This window comes from Rhododendron vialii, chromosome 1a (assembly GCF_030253575.1).
Source record: "Rhododendron vialii isolate Sample 1 chromosome 1a, ASM3025357v1".
Lineage (NCBI taxonomy): Eukaryota > Viridiplantae > Streptophyta > Magnoliopsida > Ericales > Ericaceae > Rhododendron > Rhododendron vialii.
The window spans coordinates 10792054-10814092 of record NC_080557.1 but is presented as its reverse complement, the minus strand read 5'-3'; the positions used below and the strand labels follow the sequence as shown (position 1 = coordinate 10814092).

The following is a 22039-nucleotide window of genomic DNA, read 5'->3' as shown; positions in this document are numbered from 1 at the left end:
CCTCAGTATTGTCAACTCTATGTCGACCTGAACATTGTTAAAACTCGTTTTCGTTTTTCCTAATATATAACTCAGGGTGTTCTGGTCCGTCTACGCACACCTCGAGAGTAATCTGTTGGACAAATCTTGTATGAACTGGCCTCATAAGAGTTGATAGAACCTGGGAGATTTCAAACCTATGACCTTAGTAGGAAGCATTCCTTAAGTCCCCGTGCATTGACTACCACGCCAACCCAAGCGGTTTCTAAACTCGTTTTTCCCTACTAATGGCAATACGAACAACGGAGACTGAGAACTGAAAGAGGAGAGTAAACGAGGAGTGATTGCATTTGCTTCTTCTATGGATGATTCTAAAGGGTTCAATGAATTACTTATTTCTGCTGTGGCTTTCTATCAAACAGGTTGTGACTAGTGAGGTATTGGAGGACCCTTGTTTAGAAACTAATACTTCCTCTCTTCCGTTAGTACCCATTTTATAACTGCTGTTCAAATTCTTGAAAATTGTGACATACAACTTATACATTCAAATCTCTACTAGCAGAATATTCGAATAAAGCATATTTATACATTCCAATTTCCAAAACAGATATTTCTTTCCTAATTTCCAAAAGAGATGCGCAAGGTAAAATTGAATGATGCAGCTGTAGAGCGAATCAAAGATCAAGAACAACTTCATGCCAAAAATACCTCATTCTACCGAGATTAAGTGCTTGATTTAAAACTCCAATTTTTAGCTAAAGAAATTTATTTTTTTGGAAGGAAACAAAAAGTTACTCCTTCCATCCATTTTTAATTGTCCTGCTTTGTAACTCCAACTTATTAAAAATACATCATCATTACACCTTTCACATCAACTTTTTCCTCCACTTTCTCTACTTACCCATCATCATTACACTTTTACTCACTAAATTTTCAAAATGAATATACTTTTAAGGACAAAATAGACAATGCACCAACTTTTACCCCATAACTTTACAAAATGGACACTTATTAAGGGACAACCCAAAATGGGATACTGGACACAAAATAAGAGACGGAGGGAGTAATTGGTAGATCAAGCGCTTACCAACATCTAGCCATGCTGATCCGGACGAAATGAACAGCTCTCATCATTAGATTAGGTCCCAGAACGATACTTTTTTTTTTTGAATCGTCAATTTGTTCATCACAAGCCCATCGGGCAAATAGATTTCAGAACAGATACAGGAAAGAACCAAAGCAAACTAAACGTCGATTTCAGGCACTTACTGTCGAAATAGGCCCCGCGATAATGCCGGTACGTAAGAACCAATCTCGGTCTAGGTAATAGAGGATCTGAAGAGATCCACATGCAGCTCAAACCCTAAACAATTAAGCCTCGCTGAAATCTGAAGGCAAAACAAAAGCAAATCAACTAAAAGCTAACGGGTCTCATGGACAAAACCACTTGGGTCACTAGCCAGAACAGGATGAGAATCAAACACCACCGGACCACGGTGACCGAAAACCATATTTCTTCTAGTCGAAACTGCTGCACCGCCCAAACAAACACCACCGGACCACCACCAAACCCAACAACACCACTGAACCCACCAGCCCTAAAACAGACATCCAGAGACACAAAAACCACCAACACCGGACCAATCCTCAATAGGTGCCGGGTTATTTGCCCACCACCAACACCCACAAGATCTGGAACGTCCCGACTGGTACAGAACCGGATGGGGGAAACCCGCCGGTAGAAAAGAAAAAACGGGAAAAAAAAATTAGAAGAAAAATGAAAAAAAAACCTTTGCACCAACCGTACACCTTATTACGCTCATCGCTGGACCAGGAGCAACAGATCTGGAGACGATGGAAGAGGAACGAGCCAGAGGAGCCACCATCCGTAGGCGGAGCCGGCTTGAGGAACCCTCGTCGTCCCTAACGAACTGCCGCCCGAAACCTGGTGGTCATGGATAACACGACGAAGAGAGAGAGGAGAGGCGAGGAGGGCAGGGGTGGTCGTGGAGAACACAATGATTCTAGTTACATAAGAGTGAACAAAATTTCACTCACACACTATCTCTCTACCGCGTGGAGTCCGCAACCTACAATCAGTTATTTCATGATTCAAACCGTTCATTGTATGAGCTTTGATGTGTTTAGTCATCCGTTCAAAATATAAAGTTCAACATTGGAAAAGGCTTCGTCGAGAAGAGAAAAATAAATTGTACCAGAGCTAATTGCTTACTTCTTTTGAAACAACTAGCGAATTATCTTTTGCTTTGGTTTCAGCTTCCGTTCTTCTAGTGTGTCCGGAGTGTTTTCATTTCTTACCATCCCACAACCATCCAGTAACTCTTCCAATCATAAAGTCTTCTTCTAAATTGGAATTCCCACTGTTGAGATTCAGCCTTCCTTATTAACACAACACTAAGAAGCTCCTCCTTATTCGTTATCACTCTGAATAAGCCATAGATGCACATGCACTCATACACCTAATGAAATGGGTTCTCCTTTATGTCGATATAACCCGAAAATCCTTTTTCATTTGTTTTTTACCACTCAGGTTTCTGGGAAAAATACTTTCTCATTTACTTGTACATATCATGGGATCTAGGGACCTTATTACAATACAGGGGAGTAAAGCGCCTTCTGAACCGTCCAAATCAGGATCATTGATCATAGAGATGAACGGCTTATACTGTGAGCTACAGGCTAGGGTCCAGTTTCCACTATCATGAAACTTGATTTTATGCTTTACCGAGGCAAAGGGAATGTGTAATCTGCAGAATAAACAACCATCTTCCTAGAATAAATAAAGACTACTCGAGCTCGACTTCTTTTTGGGTCGTTGAAAATTCGTCCAAGGTCGTTCGTTATCTGAACAAACCATGCTGGAATGCAGTATGAAACACATTAATTTTCTGGCCTTTTGCTTCATAAGCTTTTATTATTACGTGTGAAAAAAAATCATGCTACTTAAATTCCAACTGAGGACCTGCTATGGGTAGGATATTGCAAGCCCTGCTTTGATGCACGAATGAGCTCCATCTCAAATTCATAATAGCCGTGCAATTCAAGAAATCACACTGATCAGACATAGGACTGAGACACGAATGAAACACGCTCCATAATTCGTGTACATACCAACACATGCAATACTAGTTCTTCAGATTTTTCAGGCCCTGCTCCCCTAATCTCACCCATGAGACACAACCTAAGTGTATCCCATGAGCAGAGGGAGGGTGTGACCTTAATCTTAGATATCACTAATTAACCTTATTCCGCCTTTTTTTTTCATTTGATGTTCGTGTTGAAGACGATTGCCAAAAAGTAAAAATTTGAAAGCTCAAAACATTGAGAGTAGGGGAAAAAGATCGAAAGCAAAGCTAGATCACGACTCAGACTTTTGAGCTTGCAACCATAGAAAACAGACAAAATGAGAAAAATGTTTAACTACCATAAATAATTTAACATTTCTCAACAACTTATTCACTATCGAAAACAGCCCTAAATAGCCAGGTCTTCATTCGTACACTGAGGTATATATCATCCATTAACTTGGCTAGTGGTTGAGACATCCAGGTCAGTCAATCCATATAATCTTTCACGTACATTGGAAGAAAAAAACCAGGGTATGAGTAAAAATAATACCAAGAACCAAATATCATATCCCTGAACCCAATATCCTAGAACACCAAGCTAGTATAGATGGTTAATTTGTTCTCGTCTCTTAATTCCCAATGGTGACCAAAGTTTGAGTCACGCAGGGAGTAGGTTGTCGGTCACATGCTTTGCCAAGAAGTTTTCCCTGTTCTTCAAGAGTTCTGAGGAATTTCTGGTGATTGCACAATTTTTCCAAGGCAATCAAAGAGTGCTGGTAAATACCACCAAGAGATGTTGCATTCAGCGTCAATCCTTTTGTCTGAAGTAATCTTGTTGTCTCATTTCCCAATGGTTCTGGAAGGGAATTGAGAAAGGCTTGCTTGAGATTGACATCATCCATGCCGTTGAGAAGATAAAATCTCTGAGACATACGGTCATAGTGAGTCTCGAGATCTTTCCTTTTGAATGAACATCACTTCATGCTAAGATATTCTTTTCGAACAAGCTCTTTTGTATTGTTGTGGTCACCAAGAAACTCAGTATGCAGGACTGATATGAATTGATCAAGGGTTGGCAATTGTTTAAGCTCTAGCTATCGGTATTCACCAAGAGCTAAGTACCATTGACATAGGCGGCCAAGAAATTTTGCTGTACACTTAGTAATGACATCACTGAGTGTAACATTAGGAGAGAGCATAGCAGTTGTGCACCAAGCATGAATCTCATAAAGTTTATCCAACCATTTTGATGGGGGAATGGTGTCAAAAGAGAAACCTTGGGTATGCATACTGGAATGTGAGAAGGAATCAAAGGTTGGAATTTCAGGGGGTGTATCAAACTCAGGACCTTCTTCAATGATGGGATCTTCAACATTTTCCTCTGGGTTCTCAGGGTTCATCATAAAAACATGAGGAATTGGCATAGAGTTTGTAGATTCAGTATCTGAATCAAACTCAATGGTTGGTTCAGGTTCAGGTATAGTGGCTAAGGTATGCGGGAGGGTGGAGATTGGATTTTTAGCAGGGCTAGACGTTGGTTGGACCATTAACTAGGGTGACTTTGAGTTTGGGTCAGATGGTTTGGAGGGAGTGGAGGTAGTTGGAGTAGATGTAGATGTAGATGGTGGAAACGGACTTTGTGGAGGCTGGACAGGTTTTATCTGGGGCTTTGGGAAAGGAAGTTTTGGTGGAGATGGTTTTTTTGGTGGAGGAAGAAAAGCTGATGAGCTCCCAAAGATATTGGACTCTCCAAATCTTGAAGTAGGATTTATAGGTAAGGGTTGAGACATTTGAGGATACCCAAACAAACTTTCTTGAGAGTAAGAAGGGAACATGTCAAATGGGCTTTTTTGCTGAGAATACTGCTGAGCGTGAAGTGAGTGAAGCTGGTTTTTTAGGTGCTTCATTTCAGCATCCTTTTGAGAAAAAGCTGCTGAAAATGCTTGGTTGGCATATGCCATCTGGAGAAGTTCCTGGTGAACATTTTGAATTTTCTGCTGCAGATCTCTGATAAGAAGTTCCAAAGTTGATAACTTCTTATGGACAACATTTTTCAAATTTTGCTGGGAGTTAGCAATTCTCTGAAGAATTTTGTTCTGAGCCAGAGAATTTGCTGACTGCCAATTTATTGCTGCTTCTGCTGCTGAAACGGCTTTGGTACTACCATCAGGGAGAATGGTAGTAGAGTCTGGAATTTTCTGCCGATGGGTCGTCCTTTCTTGGGAATTATGGAATTCCAAAGGAGGAAAATCTGCTTCAGTCCAGGAAGGAGGTGAGGTGAACATAAAACATCCACTCGGTTGACTCGACGAACCATCATTAGATGGGGGTTGAGGAGGAGGTGGAGATTTACAAGGAGTGGGAGGTGAAGAAGGACATATGGAGCATGGACATGGATCTTCAAAGTCCTCGTCATCTTCTAGGAGACTGTCTTCTAGACATTCATCGCAGTTACAGGCATCAAAATAACAATGACCTGTTTCTGAATTTTTGAAATAGAAGACTGGAAGGCCACTGGGATCAAAATATTTAATTAGAGGGCCAGGTCTAGAACCATCCATAAACATGTTAATTCTTGAGGGAAAAATAACAGGATGGGTGGAGGCTGAGGCAGAGGTTTCTTTTGGGAAAGAAATCTCTACTGTACCATCAGGTTTTGAAATGAAAGTTGGATTTGAGGATTGGACAGGTATGGGCTTGTTCTGATTTTTCTCATAAGCTGTAACCCAAGATTCTGGGAGAAGCTTGAGAAGCTCAGGACGGGAAATTTGTCGAGGTACATGGACACAAGAAGCTTGGTGAGGTGCGTTTATGGTTAGAAAAAGGGCTTCATCTGTGGAGGATGGTAAGGACATGTCAAAAGCATGGTTTTGGAGACGGTAGGCCATTTGGTAGTGAAGGGTGGCTGCATATGTGGAGGAGATTTGGGAGGCACCACCAATTTGAACTTGGACCTTCAAGGCGGATAGTAGATAAGGATCTGCTAATGGCATGTTGAAATTGGGGTAGAAGGTAAAAATCACAGTTCCAGCATTTAGAGTGGTTTGGACTGTAGCGATACATGCGTGCTGATACTGTAAAAACCTGGTATCGACCAGAGCAAGTCTGGAAGTAACAGGCAAACCTTTTCTGCCATGAAAAGTAACAGCAAGTCGGATTGCACCAAACTGTATATGGGTAAATCCTTGTTGTTGCCAAAGGCGAGGCAAATCAACCGGGATTTCCAAAGGTAAAAGTTGTTCAGCTTCTGTAGCTGCTATGAAGCACTGGTCAAATTTAGAGGCTTGAACATATTCTTTTACGGACGTTGGGCATTTTGTGGAGAAAAGTTGGGTGACGGTCTTTTTTACAGAAGTTTGTGGCCGGACAAAAGCATTATAGGGGTTTAGGAACGGGAGATCAGTAAGAGGGACCTTACTATCATCAGGTAGGTATTCAAACTCATACAAATATTCAAGATTAGAAGAAGAAGATGAGGAATTTCTACTGGTAGAGGAACATGAAGGGACTAAGGATGACGTAGCAGAGGAGTGGGTGGTAAACAGATGATTCATTTTTAAGAGTAGAATTCTGAGTTCTCCTTTTCCTCAGTACAACAAACCTTTTTCCTTTTTCAACGTATAGATCTTCAACCAATTCTGATTAATAAAATTCTGTATACTAGGGTAGATAAACCGAGACACACTGCTCAATAGCCAAAAGTCTCAAGGTACTTTAACCCACTGATACAAAATTCTTTTAACCAAAATAGTTGATGAAGTTTCTGATGTGGAGGATCCTGTGAAGGCAACCACAGAGCATACGCTTCAAGTTTTTTTATTTTAGAAAAGATTTGAAGTAGTTTTGGAAAAGAAGTTCCCAGAATAGGGTTTAAGCTAGAATGAAAGACATGGCTCTGATACCAAGTTTACAGACACGAAGTGGGTACAAACACTAAGTAGGTTAGGATCAAAGAGAATACAAGACACATGATATATTAAGAAGACACTGGCTTTTATTAACTTGATTTTTACAGAAGTGAAGCTCTCCTTTTATAGATGGAGTAAGGAGGCTTATACTGAGCTTTACATAATTGGTGCCCGTCATCTTTTCTTCTGCACCTAAGACTTTGTTCAGGGCATTTACTACAGGCATGACTTTTCTGCACCTAAGACTTTGTTCAGGGCATTTACTACAGGCATGACTTTACCTTACATGCATTTACTACTTTTACAAACTTTATTACCTACTACAAAGACTTAGACTTTCAACAGTAACTTACAATAATTTCACCCTCTCTGGAAAGAGGACAATACTACCACACTATATATTACAGTACACACCAATAATATGATACAATAATAAACAGTAAACACCAATAATTTTCACCCTTGTCACTCTGGATCATCTGAACTACTTTCTTCATCTCTGTCAGCCAAGTGATACTGAGTCAGAAGATAGCGAATATTTTGGTGCCATTCTTCCGGATAAGCATCATTGAATTTCCAGTTTGCAGACTCATAATGGAGGAGAGATGAGGGAACTTCTGCAGGTGTCAATCCATTGAGTGAACACATTGTTTGAGTCATGACCAAATAATTTCCATTGTGGATCTCAATGCTCGCGGACTCTTGATATGCTGAAAGGAATATAGTGTGATACTCCTTTCTCCAAGTGATCGAACCATCAGGATTAGGAACACATCTGTTGTTGCGAGTTGTCCAAAAAGCAAATTGGAGATCTTCGTCTGGACCTGTGGTGACTTGTCTGATCTTCTGTTGCCAGTAGGGTATGTTGCCAAAGAGCAAGAGAAATTTCAGAAAGAAATCTTCTGGTGGTTGAACTTGATTGAACGCCGCATGAGCCAGATAGACCAAGATTGCTGATTTATTAAAACAGACACTTATAGTATACATATCGACTAAATACCATAAGAGGGGATAGGCTTCTTTTTTGAAATAAAAGACATTATGGTAAGACACTTCAAACTGGGTGAGAAAAGGTAGACCTTTTATGGGACCTTCATCAAGACCATACTTGAAAATACATAGATGTTGAAGGTTTTGACACATTTGAACACACCTAGAAAGAATGGTTAACTCTAAAAGATGACACTGAAGGTGGACAGGGAGATTGACTGGGTGGAAACAGGAAATCATGGGAAAACAATCAGGAACAAAGAAATGTGGTTTTGTTTTTGAAAACTGGTTGATTTCTTTTTTGAGCCTTGATAAAAAATCAGGGAAGACATTTGTTTTTCCTTTTATATGAACAACATCAAAACTCCAATTGGAAAACCAATTTGCCCATCTGAGTAACTGTGCCTTTGGAAGGTGCTTCTGTTTGAACTTGAGCATACTGGGGAAACTCATCATATCAGTCTCTATTAGAAAATGATGACCGATTAGATAAAATTCAAACTTCTCAATGCTCCTTTTGATTGCCAGAATTTCTTTGTAAGTAGAGTGGTAATGAAGTTCTGCTGGAGAGAATGCACCACTGTTGTATCCACAAATTCTGCGCTTTTGATCTGTGTTTTCTTCCAAAAGAATTGCTCCCCAATATAGATCAGAGGCATCTGTCTGAAGGACTCTCTTTCCATCTGAAGGTATGGTTAATGGAGGAAGAGTTTTGGTTAGGGCTTTGAGGTCTTTTACAGCTTTGGTACAAAGGGTTGACCAAGAAGGAGGGGTTTTCTTTAGTAGAGCTGAGAGAGGAGTTCGGTATTGGGCCAGGTTGGGAATAAAATCAGCCATATAATTAACAATTCCAAGGAACTGTTGGACTTGTTTGACTGTGAGATTTTCATCTGAAAAATGATCAAGTTGAGAGGCTATATGAGGCTGGAGGGTGTATTGACCTTTAGAGATATGCATCCCTAAAAAATCAATTTCTGGTTGGGCAAAAAACATCTTTTTCTCTGAAAGCATGATACCATGGGTTTGGACTAGAGAATGAAAAATTTGTAGTAGGACAACATGAGACTCAATATCTGGAGAAAAAAGTAGGATATCATCTATATAGACAAGGGCTGAGGATAGAATAGGAGCAAATACCCGAATCATGGCGTTTTGAAATAGGGATGGAGCTGTTTTCAATCCAAATGGCATGACGGACCACTGGAAGTGGTGATCTGGAATGCAGAAACCAGTTTTAGGGCGATCATCTGGATGGATGCCCAGCTGCCAAAAACCTGCTTTTAGGTCAAACTTTGAGAAAATTTGAGCTTTAGGCAAGTTTGCAAAAGAACATTTCTTCGAGGAAGAGGGAATTTGTTATCCTGCAAAAAATGATTAAGAGGCTGGTAGTTGATAACCAGGCGAAGCTTTCCTCTTATCTGCTCTGTTCTTTTGTTGACATAAAAAGCTTCACATGCCCACTGAGAGGTTGTGGGCTCAATCAATCCTTCTGATTGAAGTTGTTGGAGTTCTTGAAAAGCAAGCTGGTAGTGTTCTGGGTTCATTCCATGATGGGTAGCTTTGGTGGGATTAATGTCTTCATTTTTCTTAAAGGGAAGAGAAATGAAGAAATCTGGATTTTTCCAAAGTGGGTTAGAGCATTTGGTGAGGAACTGGGAATGGGATTCAACACAGGAAGTTTGGATTATGGCTTCTTTAATGGTGGAGAAAGTTTCTATGGAAAAGAGATTTGGTTGGGTGGTCCAGGGTAACAGGTAGTTTTTGTATTTCAAACCTTTTTTGAGCCAGGAAACTTTGCTGAGATTTTGGAGAATATCAAAGCCTAACAATAAATCTTTTCCTGGGAGATCAGAACCATAGACTTGGTGTTTTATGGTGTATCCAGGAAAAAGTTGAATGGAAACAGGCTTACTTATCAGAGTGATAACAAATGTTTCTCCATTGGCTGCTGTAAAGGGTTTGAAACAAGACTGCCAGTAAGACCTGGGGAGAATTGTTGGGTTGAGAATGGAAGCTTCTGCACCAGTATCAAAGAAAGCGTGACTGGTATAGGTTTCTCATATTTTCCAAGCAAGATTTTGACCTTGGCTAAAGGTTGAGCCAGCATGATGTTGGGGAACCCAATTGTTTGGACTTCATATGGGAATGAGTCAGGATCATCAGAAGAGTCATCTGATTCTGCTGAATCGTTTGAGTCATCAAAAGTGAATGCAAGAACTGCTTCATCTGTTGCTTCATCGTCAATGGAAAACAGAGATTCGATATCAGCATCTTCAAGATCATCATCAATGAGAGTCAAAGAGTTCACCATTTTGTCTCTTGCTGCTTTATTTGGACACTATTTTGCATAGTGCCCCTTCTTTCCGCATATGTAGCAGCTATCAGACTTTCGCTGCCCTCTGAATTTTTTCTTCTTGAAAAATTTCCACTTCTTCCGGCGTGAGAACCTGCCAGATTTTGGAAACTTTGAATACTTGCCAGGAGATTTGAACTTCCATTTCTGAAAGTGTTTGGACTTCCGGTGTGAAGGACGGCAAGTGCACTTCTTGTCTTTGCACTTTATAGATAAGTCTGTAAGTTACTGTTGAAAGTCTAAGTCTTTGTAGTAGGTAATAAAGTCTGTAAAAGTAGTAAATGCATGTAAGGTAAAGTCATGCCTGTAGTAAATGCCCTGAACAAAGTCTTAGGTGCAGAAGAAAAGATGACGGGCACCAATTATGTAAAGCTCAGTATAAGTCTCCTTACTCCATCTATAAAAGGAGAGCTTCACTTCTGTAAAAATCAAGTTAATAAAAGCCAGTGTCTTCTTAATATATCATGTGTCTTGTATTCTCTTTGATCCTAACCTACTTAGTGTTTGTACCCACTTCGTGTCTGTAAACTTTGGGGTTTCAGGGCTATGGATATCCTCTAAACCCCCGTTGACTAACATACTAACACCCCATTAACCCCCACCAATGTATATCATCGGGAAAAAGAAGAAGAAAGAACCCCATATCCTTTGTCCTAATTAGCATGTAAATTCATGTCTTAATGCAAATACTTTTGCTTGTGGTTTCAAAAAAAAAATTAAAGACCAAACCATGTATCCCTTAAAAAAATCTAACAGAGTGGTTGATTTCACTCTTTTCTAAAAAAAAAAAGCATGAGAAATTCAGAATCGAAAGATTCACATAAGCTATTGAAACGTAAGGTTCATTAAATCTAGAACCACTTGATGGACCCTTCATACGTAAGAAAAAATTCACTAGTCGTGATCCTTATTTAGGCGGGGTTTTTTCGCCAGTAGTGCTTGAAACCACCATCATCTCCTCAACCGATAACTGTTCTAGCACCACTTGACAAACATAATACTCCAAAAGAAATATTTCATGGAATTTATCAGGATTGAGAATAGTACATTTATCGGTAAGCCTTATTTATTGCAATACACAACTTTACAAGTCTACGAGACAGTCCAGTACCTCGTTACGACTCAACCTAAAACTACTTCATTACCGGTTCAATTTACAATACTACATCTATAAATAATGAGTTTGATCATTAATAGCATTACTACCCAATTTTTTGGCTGGAATCTTATCCAGAACTACATGCACTTATTCTGCATTACAACCTTTTCCATCGCCCTATATGCCCTCGGATGACTAAAGTTTGCTTCCCTAAACATCGAATCACAGACATCTCTTTCAATGAGTATGCTTGGGATTTTGGTCGCAAGATATTCTCGAAATTTCAAAGCCATGAGAACTGGGTATCAAAGTTAATGACCTTTCACGTACAGGTCATCTCTTTTTATGGTCCTGCAAGGACAATTCAGTTGTGCCAATATATTTAGAGGTTTCAGGCCTTTTCTCCTTGGGTTAGGGACAACTCTAGTGATTTGTTTTTTTTTTTTTTTGGTGTCGTCCTCTGGCCCAATTGTAGTTCAACTTTTGGGTCCAAAAAAATTCAAAAAGTCTGTAAACATGCACTGATCTCAATGTGGGGCCCATTACAGGTCCCACAAAAATGATCCAATCCATACATTAAATTTAAAATATTTTTTCAGGAGCCCCCACACAAAATTGGCTCAATTCGATATCAAAAAGTACTCGATTTAATAATCTAATTTTTCATTTAGTTCCGAAACAAAATGAAAAATTAGATGATTAAATCGAGTATATATAGATATCGGATTGATCTGATTTTTCATAAGGTCTCCTGAAAGAATATTTTAAATTTAATGGATGGATCGGATCGTTTGTGTAAGACCGGTAGTGGGCCCCACATCGAGTTCAGTGCACAATCTGTGCATGTTTTATCTGTGTCTATAGAAAAGTTGAAAAAAAATCAAGCTACTTAAATTCTAACAAGGGGACCTACTGTAGCTGTGTCAAAAATTACTCTGATCCAAGCTAGATAGGGTAGGGACACGAACGACACATGATTGATTATCTTGATCGAAGTTTTGTCTCAAATGCATAATAGTCTTTAAAAAATTCTCAAGACAAGCATGGTCATTCATGCCTATATCGATGTCTAATCAGTGTGATTTTACACACTTGCACAACAAACCAAACAAAATGAACGACTTGACTCACTTTTTTCAGATGCAAAATATGGCCATTTATACCGCTGCTCAAAAAAGACCCACGTCAACTCACAAAAACCTAATTCAATAATTCATTGCTTGATTCTCGGGTTGATTCTGGTCGTTCATAGCTGCCTTCTAGAATCCAATCTCCAACAAAGCCAAAGGCTACTGGAAAAAAATTCACAAAATCACAAAACGGAGACGTCCAAAAACGTATACAAGTGAAGGATTCATACAGGGTCCACAATCCACCCCAAACAGCATAGTATGCATTTCTCTCTTTCCATGAGGGAAAAAAATATCTCTTTCTTGTCAAACTAATTTGTGTTCTCTATTTTCTTATCTTAGAATATAAATGTGTGATATACAAGTTCAATTGTAAGACTAAGCCCACCCCAAACTACACGGTATGCATTTCTCTCTTTCCAGGAGGGGAAAAATATCTCTTTCTTGTCGGACTAATTTATGGTCTCCATTTTCTTATCTTAGAATATAAATGCATGATATAGAAGTTCAATTGTAAGACTAAGTCCACCCCAAACGATACGGTATGCATTTCTCTCTTCCATGAGGGAAAAAAATATCTCTTTCTTGTCATACTAATTTGTGGTCTCTATTTTCTTATCTTAGAATATAAATGCATGATATAGAAGTTCAATTGTAAGACTGAGTCCATCCCAAACAACACGGTATGCATTTCTCTCTTTCCATGCAAGAGGGGAAAAAATATACCTTTTTCTTGTCAAACTAATTTGTGGCCTTAATTTTCTTAGAATATATAGTTTCACAATCCATTTTCCTCAATGAAAAAGCTAGTGTAACATTTTCAACAATATTGCATATTATGAGAATAATTTCATTGTATTTAATTGTTTGTTTCCTTAAAAAAATATATTTTCCGAACACCTGGTGGGCAAAAAAGTTGATTGGAATACCTAATTGTCAATAAAAAGAAGAGTTATCCAACAAGAAAATTGGATAGAAGGGGTACAATTTATACTTGTCTGCTTCGCAAAACGCATTGCTATGTGATGCATTAAGTTGGGTAAGAAACTAAATTGGAACTTTTTTCCACACGTTAGTAGATAATACCGAATTCTTTTAATTTGTAGATAAAATTTGAAGTCTTTTTTTGCCAACGCACATTATTTATTAGTCATAAATTTGCCAGTAATAGACATAGACAATCAATTAGACGTACCCCTCCAGAAAAGAACCAATCATGACATGGACAACCACCATACTTTGGATGTACTGTTGGGAAAGACCCTAAACGTGGAGGGATTATATATTGAGTGCTTTGGAAGCAATGTTCCACGTTAATAATAACAAACTAGATGTCATTTTGTTTCCTAGTTTATCAATATAATAGTTATGGGTATGCAATATATTATCAATCACAACACATGTGGCATATCACTAGTAATTGCTTCAAGACCAAAATTATGATCCGAACCGTTAATCTTGTAAAATGTAAGGTTAAACTTTAGAATATATTTACAGTTCATTTTGCATGACAACTTAATTTCCATGTGTTTGTGCGTCTATAAACATCAAATTAAATCACACTCATATTTGGTAAAGTCATATATTTTTGTGTATTCTACTAGATGAATAGTTCAGATCATAGTTCTGGGCTCAAGATTAGGTCAAAAATAGAGAGTTTTGAGGAATACGGAGCAATGTAGTGTGGAGGGGAGCTGGTCCTTGATGGAAGTGACGAAAACATCTTTTTCCATGGCCAAGAATTTTCCACATATTGACTTGACTTGGAAGTCTGAGTCAATGAGTGGTAATGCTAGAGCACTTCGTTATAAAGAGCAAAATATTAATATTTTATTAATATTATTAAGAAACCTGTTTTTTCGTCACAAATTATATGAGTGAGGAAAAATTATTTATCGACTAAAGGTTGTCAATGATTTCCACCTAGTGACGAAATCTATTTTTCGTCACCAATAGTGGCTTTTGATGACGAAATATTTCATTGCAAAAAATGAATAATTGGTGACGAAATTTTTTCCCTCGCCTATTAATGCTTTTCGACTACGAAATTTTTTGTCACCAATTAATACTTCTAGCCACGACAAAATTCATCGCCAAAGGTGATCCATCACTGAAAAAATTTATGTTGCCAATATAAGGAATCGGTGACGAATTTTTTCGTCACAATAGACATTTTCATACGGGAAAAAAATCCTAGTTTCTAGCTCTTGCTGCATTTCGAACCCAGGTCAGTGCAAGCTTCGACCAATTGCCAATATTGTATATACATTAACGAGGATTAGCAGGGTGTCACACAAAATCGACGCCCTCCCCCACCTCACCGCCGCCGGTCCGACACACAACCATCGCCGCCGTCACACCATCGCAGCCAGTGTCTCGCCATCCCTCTGGTACGAAAGCCCCAACCAATTTTGAAGGAAAGAGATTACACCCTGCAATTGTATTAGCCTTCAATCTTCATTGCTACTGAACTCTGTTTCTACTACCTATGTTTCCTTCTAGTGTGTTAATCCAGAAGCGTCTTCTTTACATCTCACTCGCCTATTTATTTCATTTTCTTCTATCTGCCTTTGAATGCAAACTTGGTCTTGAAAGAAACAAAGAACCGAAGTTCATTGGGGAAAAAACAGAGCACATGCCATTGGAAAGTAAAAAAAAAAACAGAGTACATATAAAGAGAGAATGCAGGTAAACTACCACCACAATGGCCCAAATTGAAACGCATACTCCGACCAAACAATCGGGGGGCGGGGGGGCGGAAATTTGGAATTTGGAAGTTGAAATTTTGCGAGACGTTAACAAATTTGGTGTTCTCCATTCTATTTCTTCAATTGCAGCTCTTTTGTTTGAAATGAAGAACAAGGGTAAGCAAGCAAAATGGAACAAAACTAGTAGAGTAGTACCAATTAATATTTGGTTGGTGAATGTAATCAAAATTCAAGTGAAAAGGTAAATATACTGCAGAAGACATGTCTTAAATGGTAAATGTCATAATCTGTACTATGAAGTAATAGCAATAATGAAAGGGGGATTACCACTTATGCTTGCTTTGGGATAGGTTCTCAACTAAACTTTAAAATGAGAAGTGGTCTGCAATTGCAAAACCTTATCTGGCGAGTCAAGCTGCATTTTTTTCACAACGTAATCAACTGTTTAATTGATAGCCCAAAAAAAAAAAAACTGTAATCATTGAAATCTGAATCATTGAAAACTGTAATCATGAAAAAATGGATGGTGTTACAAATGTTTAAAATACAAATGATTGTTACATCCATGAAATCTGTAAAGTTTCACAAACAATAACGCAGACTAATGTTGAAACTTTCTATTAGTAGAGTTGACGAGTTCTTTAATTTGTAGACACAATTTGAAATCTTTTTGCCAAAATTACATTACATGGACAAAACGAAAAAACCAAAATGCATAGGGATTATTGAGTGCTTTTGGAGCAATGCCATTTTGTTTCCTAGTTTATCAATTCAAAAGTTATGGGTATACAGTATTTACCAATCACGTACAACACAAGTGGAGTACCACATGTTAAGAGCAAAATTATGATCCGAACTATTCATCTTGTTAATTGTAAGGTTAAACTGTGGAAAATATTTACCGTTCATTTTGCATGACAATATTTCCATATGTCTGTGCGTCTATAAAACTCAAGCCACACTAATATTTTTTGTAAACTCATATTTTTGCGTGTTCTACTAGATAAATAGTTTAGATCATAGTTTTGGGCTCGAGATATGGTTAAAAATTGGAAGTTTAGAGGAGTACGGAGAGATGGAGTACGGAGGGGAGCTGATCCCCGATGGAATTGACGAAAATATCTTTTCCCGTGGCCAAGAGTTTTGATCAACATATTGACTTGACTTGGAAGTATGAGACAATGCCATAATCCCACCAATGCCATAATCCACGAGTGCATCTATGGTATACAAATTCTTTTCTTATATATCATCAAATTTTTCTATTTTTGTTGCCCTAGCCCAGGGTTGCCCAAGCCCAAGGGCTTACTGGACTCACCCCTGGGCCGGCCCATAATACTAACTTCTAACACTCCCACTAACTCCCGCTGTTATGTACAATATTGACAAAAAAGAAAGAACTCCGTCCCTTAGCCTAGTCAACAGTTTCGGTCAATTTTTACATTACATCATTAGTTTCAATGAGAGAAATTGAAAAGAATAAAAATATGCACCGAAGTCTAAAAAAATCCATATAAAGCCACAGTCTTTTTTTAGTCATTTTCGTCATCTTAAATGAACTTTTTCCTACTTTAGTTATACTTTTTATGCTTTTCTAATTGTTTTCATCGAGGCGAACAATGTGATGTAAATATTCTACCCAATTCTAACAAAAATTAAGAGAAAATATTTTAATGAGTGAGTATTTGCTTATGCAATCAGTACTCCGGCCGTTATAAAGGGCAAGCTAGTGAGTACTCCCATAATCACCCAAAGCCCCTTCTCATCTTTTCTCTTTCTTCTCAACCTGTTAGGCGTATTTCTTTTCATTTTAACAAATGATGGGGGCATTAACTTGGCTATTTCAAATCCTTCTCTGTTTCTCGCAATATCAGGTCGCTTTTTCCTCATTGTCTCTCCGGCCGTCTTTTGCTTCTTCTGCAAACAACCCCTTGTGTCGTCATGATCAGAGGTCTGCGCTGCTGCAATTTAAGCATATGTTTACTATAAATAGCAGTGCTTCTTACTATTGTGATTATATTGGTATTCCTTCATATCCAAAGACCCTGTCTTGGGATGAGAACGCAGCTCATGATTGTTGTGAGTGGGATGGGGTCACGTGCAATGGGTTGACTGGTCACGTGATTGGGCTTGATCTCAGTTGTAGCCAGCTCTATGGTACAATCCAACCCAATAGCAGCCTTTTCCAGCTTTCTCACCTCCAACGGCTCAATCTGGCAAACAATCACTTCAATTTCTCTCGCATTTCACATGCATTTGGCAGCTTTGCAAGTTTGACGCACCTCAACCTATCCTGGTCTACTTTTTCAGGTTCAATCCCATCTGAACTCTCCCTCCTGTCCAAACTGATTTCACTTGATCTTTCTTCTTATTGGCTGAAACTTGAACCGCTCCATTTCAAAATTCTCGTAAGAAACCTAACCCAGTTACAAGAACTCATCCTAATTGAGGTAAATATATCTTCTAGTTTACCCGAGTCCTTGACGAATTTGTCTTCTTTAACAGCTCTAGACCTGTCATGGACCGAATTGTTAGGGAACTTCCCTGATAGCATTTTCCACCTTCCAAACTTGCAGAGGCTCTTGTTACAAAACAACGAAGATCTTATTGTCAATTTACCAAAATCAACTTGGGGTAGTGGTAGTTCTCTAAAGGAGTTGGATCTTTCTTATACTAATTTGTCCGGAGAACTACCTGATTCAATTGGCAATCTCAAGTCTTTGAAATCCTTGCATCTCTATGAGACGAGTTTATCTGGAAAACTACCTAATTCAATTGGCAATCTCAAGTCTTTGAAATCCTTGGATCTCCATCGGACGAGTTTATCTAGAAAACTACCTAATTCCATTGGTTTTCTCAAGTCTTTGAATTACTTGAATCTTGCTTTGTGCAAATTACGGGGTTCCATTCCTAAATCTCTGGAGAACCTTACGCAGATCCGTGAACTAGATTTGTCGGGAAATGGTTTTGACGGTGAAGTCCTATCTACTCTCTCAAATCTCAAGCAACTCACTCTGTTAGGACTTTCCTCCATCAACCTCGAAGGCAGAATTCCTCTTTTTGCCGAGTTCACAAAGCTGGAGACTTTATATCTAGGGGATAACAATTTGATTGGTGGATTTCCACTCTGGCTTGCGAACTTGAAACAACTTAGTCTTCTATATATATCTTACAATCAACTCACAGGTCCCATCCCTTTCAATTTAAGTGGTTTTCAAAACCTGCGAGCGCTCTACTCATCTTATAACTCTTTTAGTGGGGTAATACCTCCATCGTTGTTTACTCTTCCGTCATTGATTGATTTAGACTTGAGTTCCAATAATTTAACTGGCGAAATCCCTGAGTTCCAGCATCATTTACCATTGAGATCCATTTCCTTGAGTGACAATAAACTTCGTGGCCCCATTCCACAGTCAATTTCAACTCTTGTAAATCTAACCTGGCTATCTCTTGCATCAAATGATCTGAGTGGTGTTGTGGATCTGCATATACTAAAAAATGTTGAGTACCTTGATATTTCCAACACTAATCTTTCGGTGGTCATTGGAAGCAATGTCAACAATACCCTTCCCAACCTTAGCAATGTCTATATGTCGTCTTGCAACATTGAGGTGTTCCCTGATTTCTTAAGATCCTCAGAGAATCTTGAAGTCCTAGATCTTTCTACCAATAGAATTCACGGGCAGATTCTGAACTGGGTTGAGTTCATCGGGAAGGCTTCTCTGAGGTATTTGAATCTTTCTCACAACTTTCTCACAGACGTAAAGCAATTTTCCTGGGAGCAACTAGAGATTCTTGATCTTCGTTCCAATTTGCTTCAAGGACCACTTCCCATTCCACCCCCCTTCATACAGTACTTTTTGATGTCAAACAATAGTCTTACCGGAGAGATTCCTTCATTGCTTTGCAATGCGAGTTTCCTTCAGATTCTTGATTTGTCTCACAACAATTTGAGCGGTGCGGTTCCACAATGTTTGGGTAATTCTAGTAGTATTCTCACGGTGTTAAATCTGCGCTCCAATGGATTTAAGGGAACCTTTCCTTTGGAGTTTGCGAAGCCCAACAAATTACGAAGTCTTGATTTGAGTGGAAATCAATTTGAAGGACAACTGCCAAGATCTTTAGTGAATTGTACAAGCTTGGAAGTTCTAAACGTTGGAAACAACAAGATTGATGACACATTTCCATATTGGTTGGGAACTCTTCCTGAGTTGCAGATTCTTGTTATTCGATCCAATCAATTTCATGGTCCTATGAACACTTCCAAGAGTAATTTTTCCTTTCCTAAGCTTCGAATTGTTGACCTCTCCTACAACGCGTTCACCGGCTATTTGCCTGCGGGGTATTTCGAACATTTCCAAGCAATGAAGAACAGTACCATGCCGAACGAAAAATACATGAGTGGTGCGACTGGCAGTTATCACGATTCTCTGATAATAACAATGAAGGGCCTTGAGATCGAACTGGTGAGAATTTTGACTATCTTCACAACAATCGACCTTTCATCCAACAATTTCAGTGGAGAAATTCCAAATGCCGTTGGAAAGCTCTATACCCTCAAAGTGCTTAATTTTTCTCATAACCGTCTTACAGGCCATATTCCTGAATCTTTGGGAGACTTGATGAGCCTTGAATCATTAGACATCTCTTCTAACCACCTCACCGGCATAATTCCAAGCCAATTAACAAGTTTGACATTTCTTGCGGTCTTGAACCTTTCGTGCAACCGTCTCCATGGAGCCATACCCAATGGTCGACAGTTTAATACATTTGAGAATGATTCATATGCTGGGAACTTTGGATTATGTGGGTTTCCATTGTCGAAGGAATGTGGAGTTAATCAAAAAAAAGTACAGCCACCGGTGTTACAACATGAGGAAGATGATTCAAATTTTGATGGATTTACTTGGAAAATTGTGGTGATAGGGTATGGGTGTGGAATGACACTGGGACTCTTTATAGGATCTCTCATGTTCTTAATTGGTAGACCTAGATTCTTTGTCAAACTTGCTGAAAGAAAGTTGCCTAAGAAGGTGATAAGATTGAGGAGAACGGTTGCAGACACAGTGGCGGGAAGAAACTAGCAAACATCGATCGCATTGTCAGGTATGAGCTGCATGTTAACGCTCTTTCATTTCATGACTTCTCAATTAGGAAATCTGTTGCTATCCCATTCCAATATGTGGATTGAATTTGGTTCATCCATTTCATCTTCATATTGATTCAAGTCCATTTATTATTGCTTGCTAGTGAAAAACAAGACTTACAGCAGCATACAACGAATAAACCGTACTTGTCAACTTATTTTCACCTGGTAGGTATTATGTCAATAAGACGTTAGATCATGTTTGATTGCTTTGGTTAAAATTTCCTTCGACCGTGACTTGGATTGCTGCAATTGGTAGAGGAATCAAACCCAAACCCACAAAATTTGTGTTTACAAAACTAGGACAAGTGGTATCAGTAATTACCCTCATCATAAGCCGGCCCAATCAAATAGGCTCGTCATGTACGTGTCATCAAGGTTAACCGGCATTCGTGCTTATGTGTTTTTTTCACCCTCGTAAATTCCCATTGCAGGTACAAGCTAGGAAGGAAGCTTTGTTGCTACATGACATATCGTTGGAATATAGGATGGGAAGATATATATATGGGCAAGAAAATGACGAGTTTGGGCTGCATTTCATGTTACTGTTTGTTAATCGTTATTTTGCTTTGATTGTGGTACACCCTTCTCGTCTGATGTTGTTTGTGGTTTTTTTTTTGCTTCATTTTCATCTAGTAATGATTTGGTTTCAAACATTTTCTTTGGGTTGTATTTGTTGAAGTGTGTGGATATTGTGGAATATGTGAAAGTGCATTTGAAATGTATGAAGATGTCTACCTAAAAGCGTGTTGAGACTTTAGAAAGCCTAGTCTTATTGAAGTAGATAGACAACTCTAAATTTTCCTCTCAATATCAACTTGTCTTTCTATAAATCAAGAAAATGAGACCTCATCAACATAAAGGGACGGAGGTAGAATGGTGTTGTACGGTGGGCTGTGGTGATCCGTGGTATTTGCTATATCTCGGCCGCCCTTGTGGTAGTGGTGGCAGCATCAGTGAGGGTCGACTTGATCTTCGTTTTTGGGTGGTTGGACTTAGGCACATGGATCTATTGTTTTCTTACAAGTTTTCCTTTAGTTTTTGTTTGCTGTTTTTGTTGGTTTTCTTCTCCCATGTGGGACTTTCTCTTATTCGTTATGGGCATTTTTGTGGTGGGTTTTCTACGTCGTTTTGATGGTAGGTCGGAGCCGAGTCTTGTGTGAGGTCTTGAATGTTCGTTTATGAGTTTAGACATCCTTTATGGTTGCTTTCCTCCCTCCTTGGGGCAGCCACCCATTATCGATGTATGATTTCGTATCAATGAAAGCACCTTTAAGTTTTGACCAAAAAAAAAAAACATATAGGGAGACCTATGGTACTCACCAGTTATTAGGTTGTGTACCGTATGCACCATGATTTTAAACGGTTGGTTTGAAACTGAATAATCTAGTCTATCAATTAACCAATTACCCATCTCTCTCCCTCTCCATGTCAAGCAATTCTGCAAATACCGAAGTTCTCTCGTCTAACTCTCTCTCCCCCCTGCTTGTTCTAGTTCGACGACCTCATTCCGGTGACGACTCACTCCGACGTCCTTGCTAGTGTGACGGTAAGTCTCTTTCTCTTCGAGTTGATTCCATCTTGTAGCGTTTAATTGACTCCATTCAATGTGAGGCTAAATCGTTGGAGGGGAATAT

The 22039-nt window shown here is 38.9% G+C and overlaps 1 protein-coding gene across 1 annotated transcript; it reads left to right on the top strand.

The window, feature by feature from the left end:
• The first annotated feature begins 16988 nt into the window (after nt 1–16988).
• On the top strand, nt 16989–20952 carry LOC131301156 (receptor-like protein 50). Its single transcript, XM_058327338.1, has 2 exons — nt 16989–20362; nt 20837–20952. The coding sequence occupies exon 1, from the start codon at nt 17074–17076 to the stop codon at nt 20338–20340; it is 3267 nt and encodes a 1088-aa protein (XP_058183321.1). The 5' UTR covers nt 16989–17073; the 3' UTR covers nt 20341–20362; nt 20837–20952.
• The last annotated feature ends 1087 nt before the right edge of the window (nt 20953–22039 follow it).

Excerpts from the sequence above, each read along its gene's own strand:
- LOC131301156 (XM_058327338.1), top strand. The coding sequence starts at position 17,074 with ATGATGGGGGCATTAACTTGGCTATTTCAAATCCTTCTCTGTTTCTCG.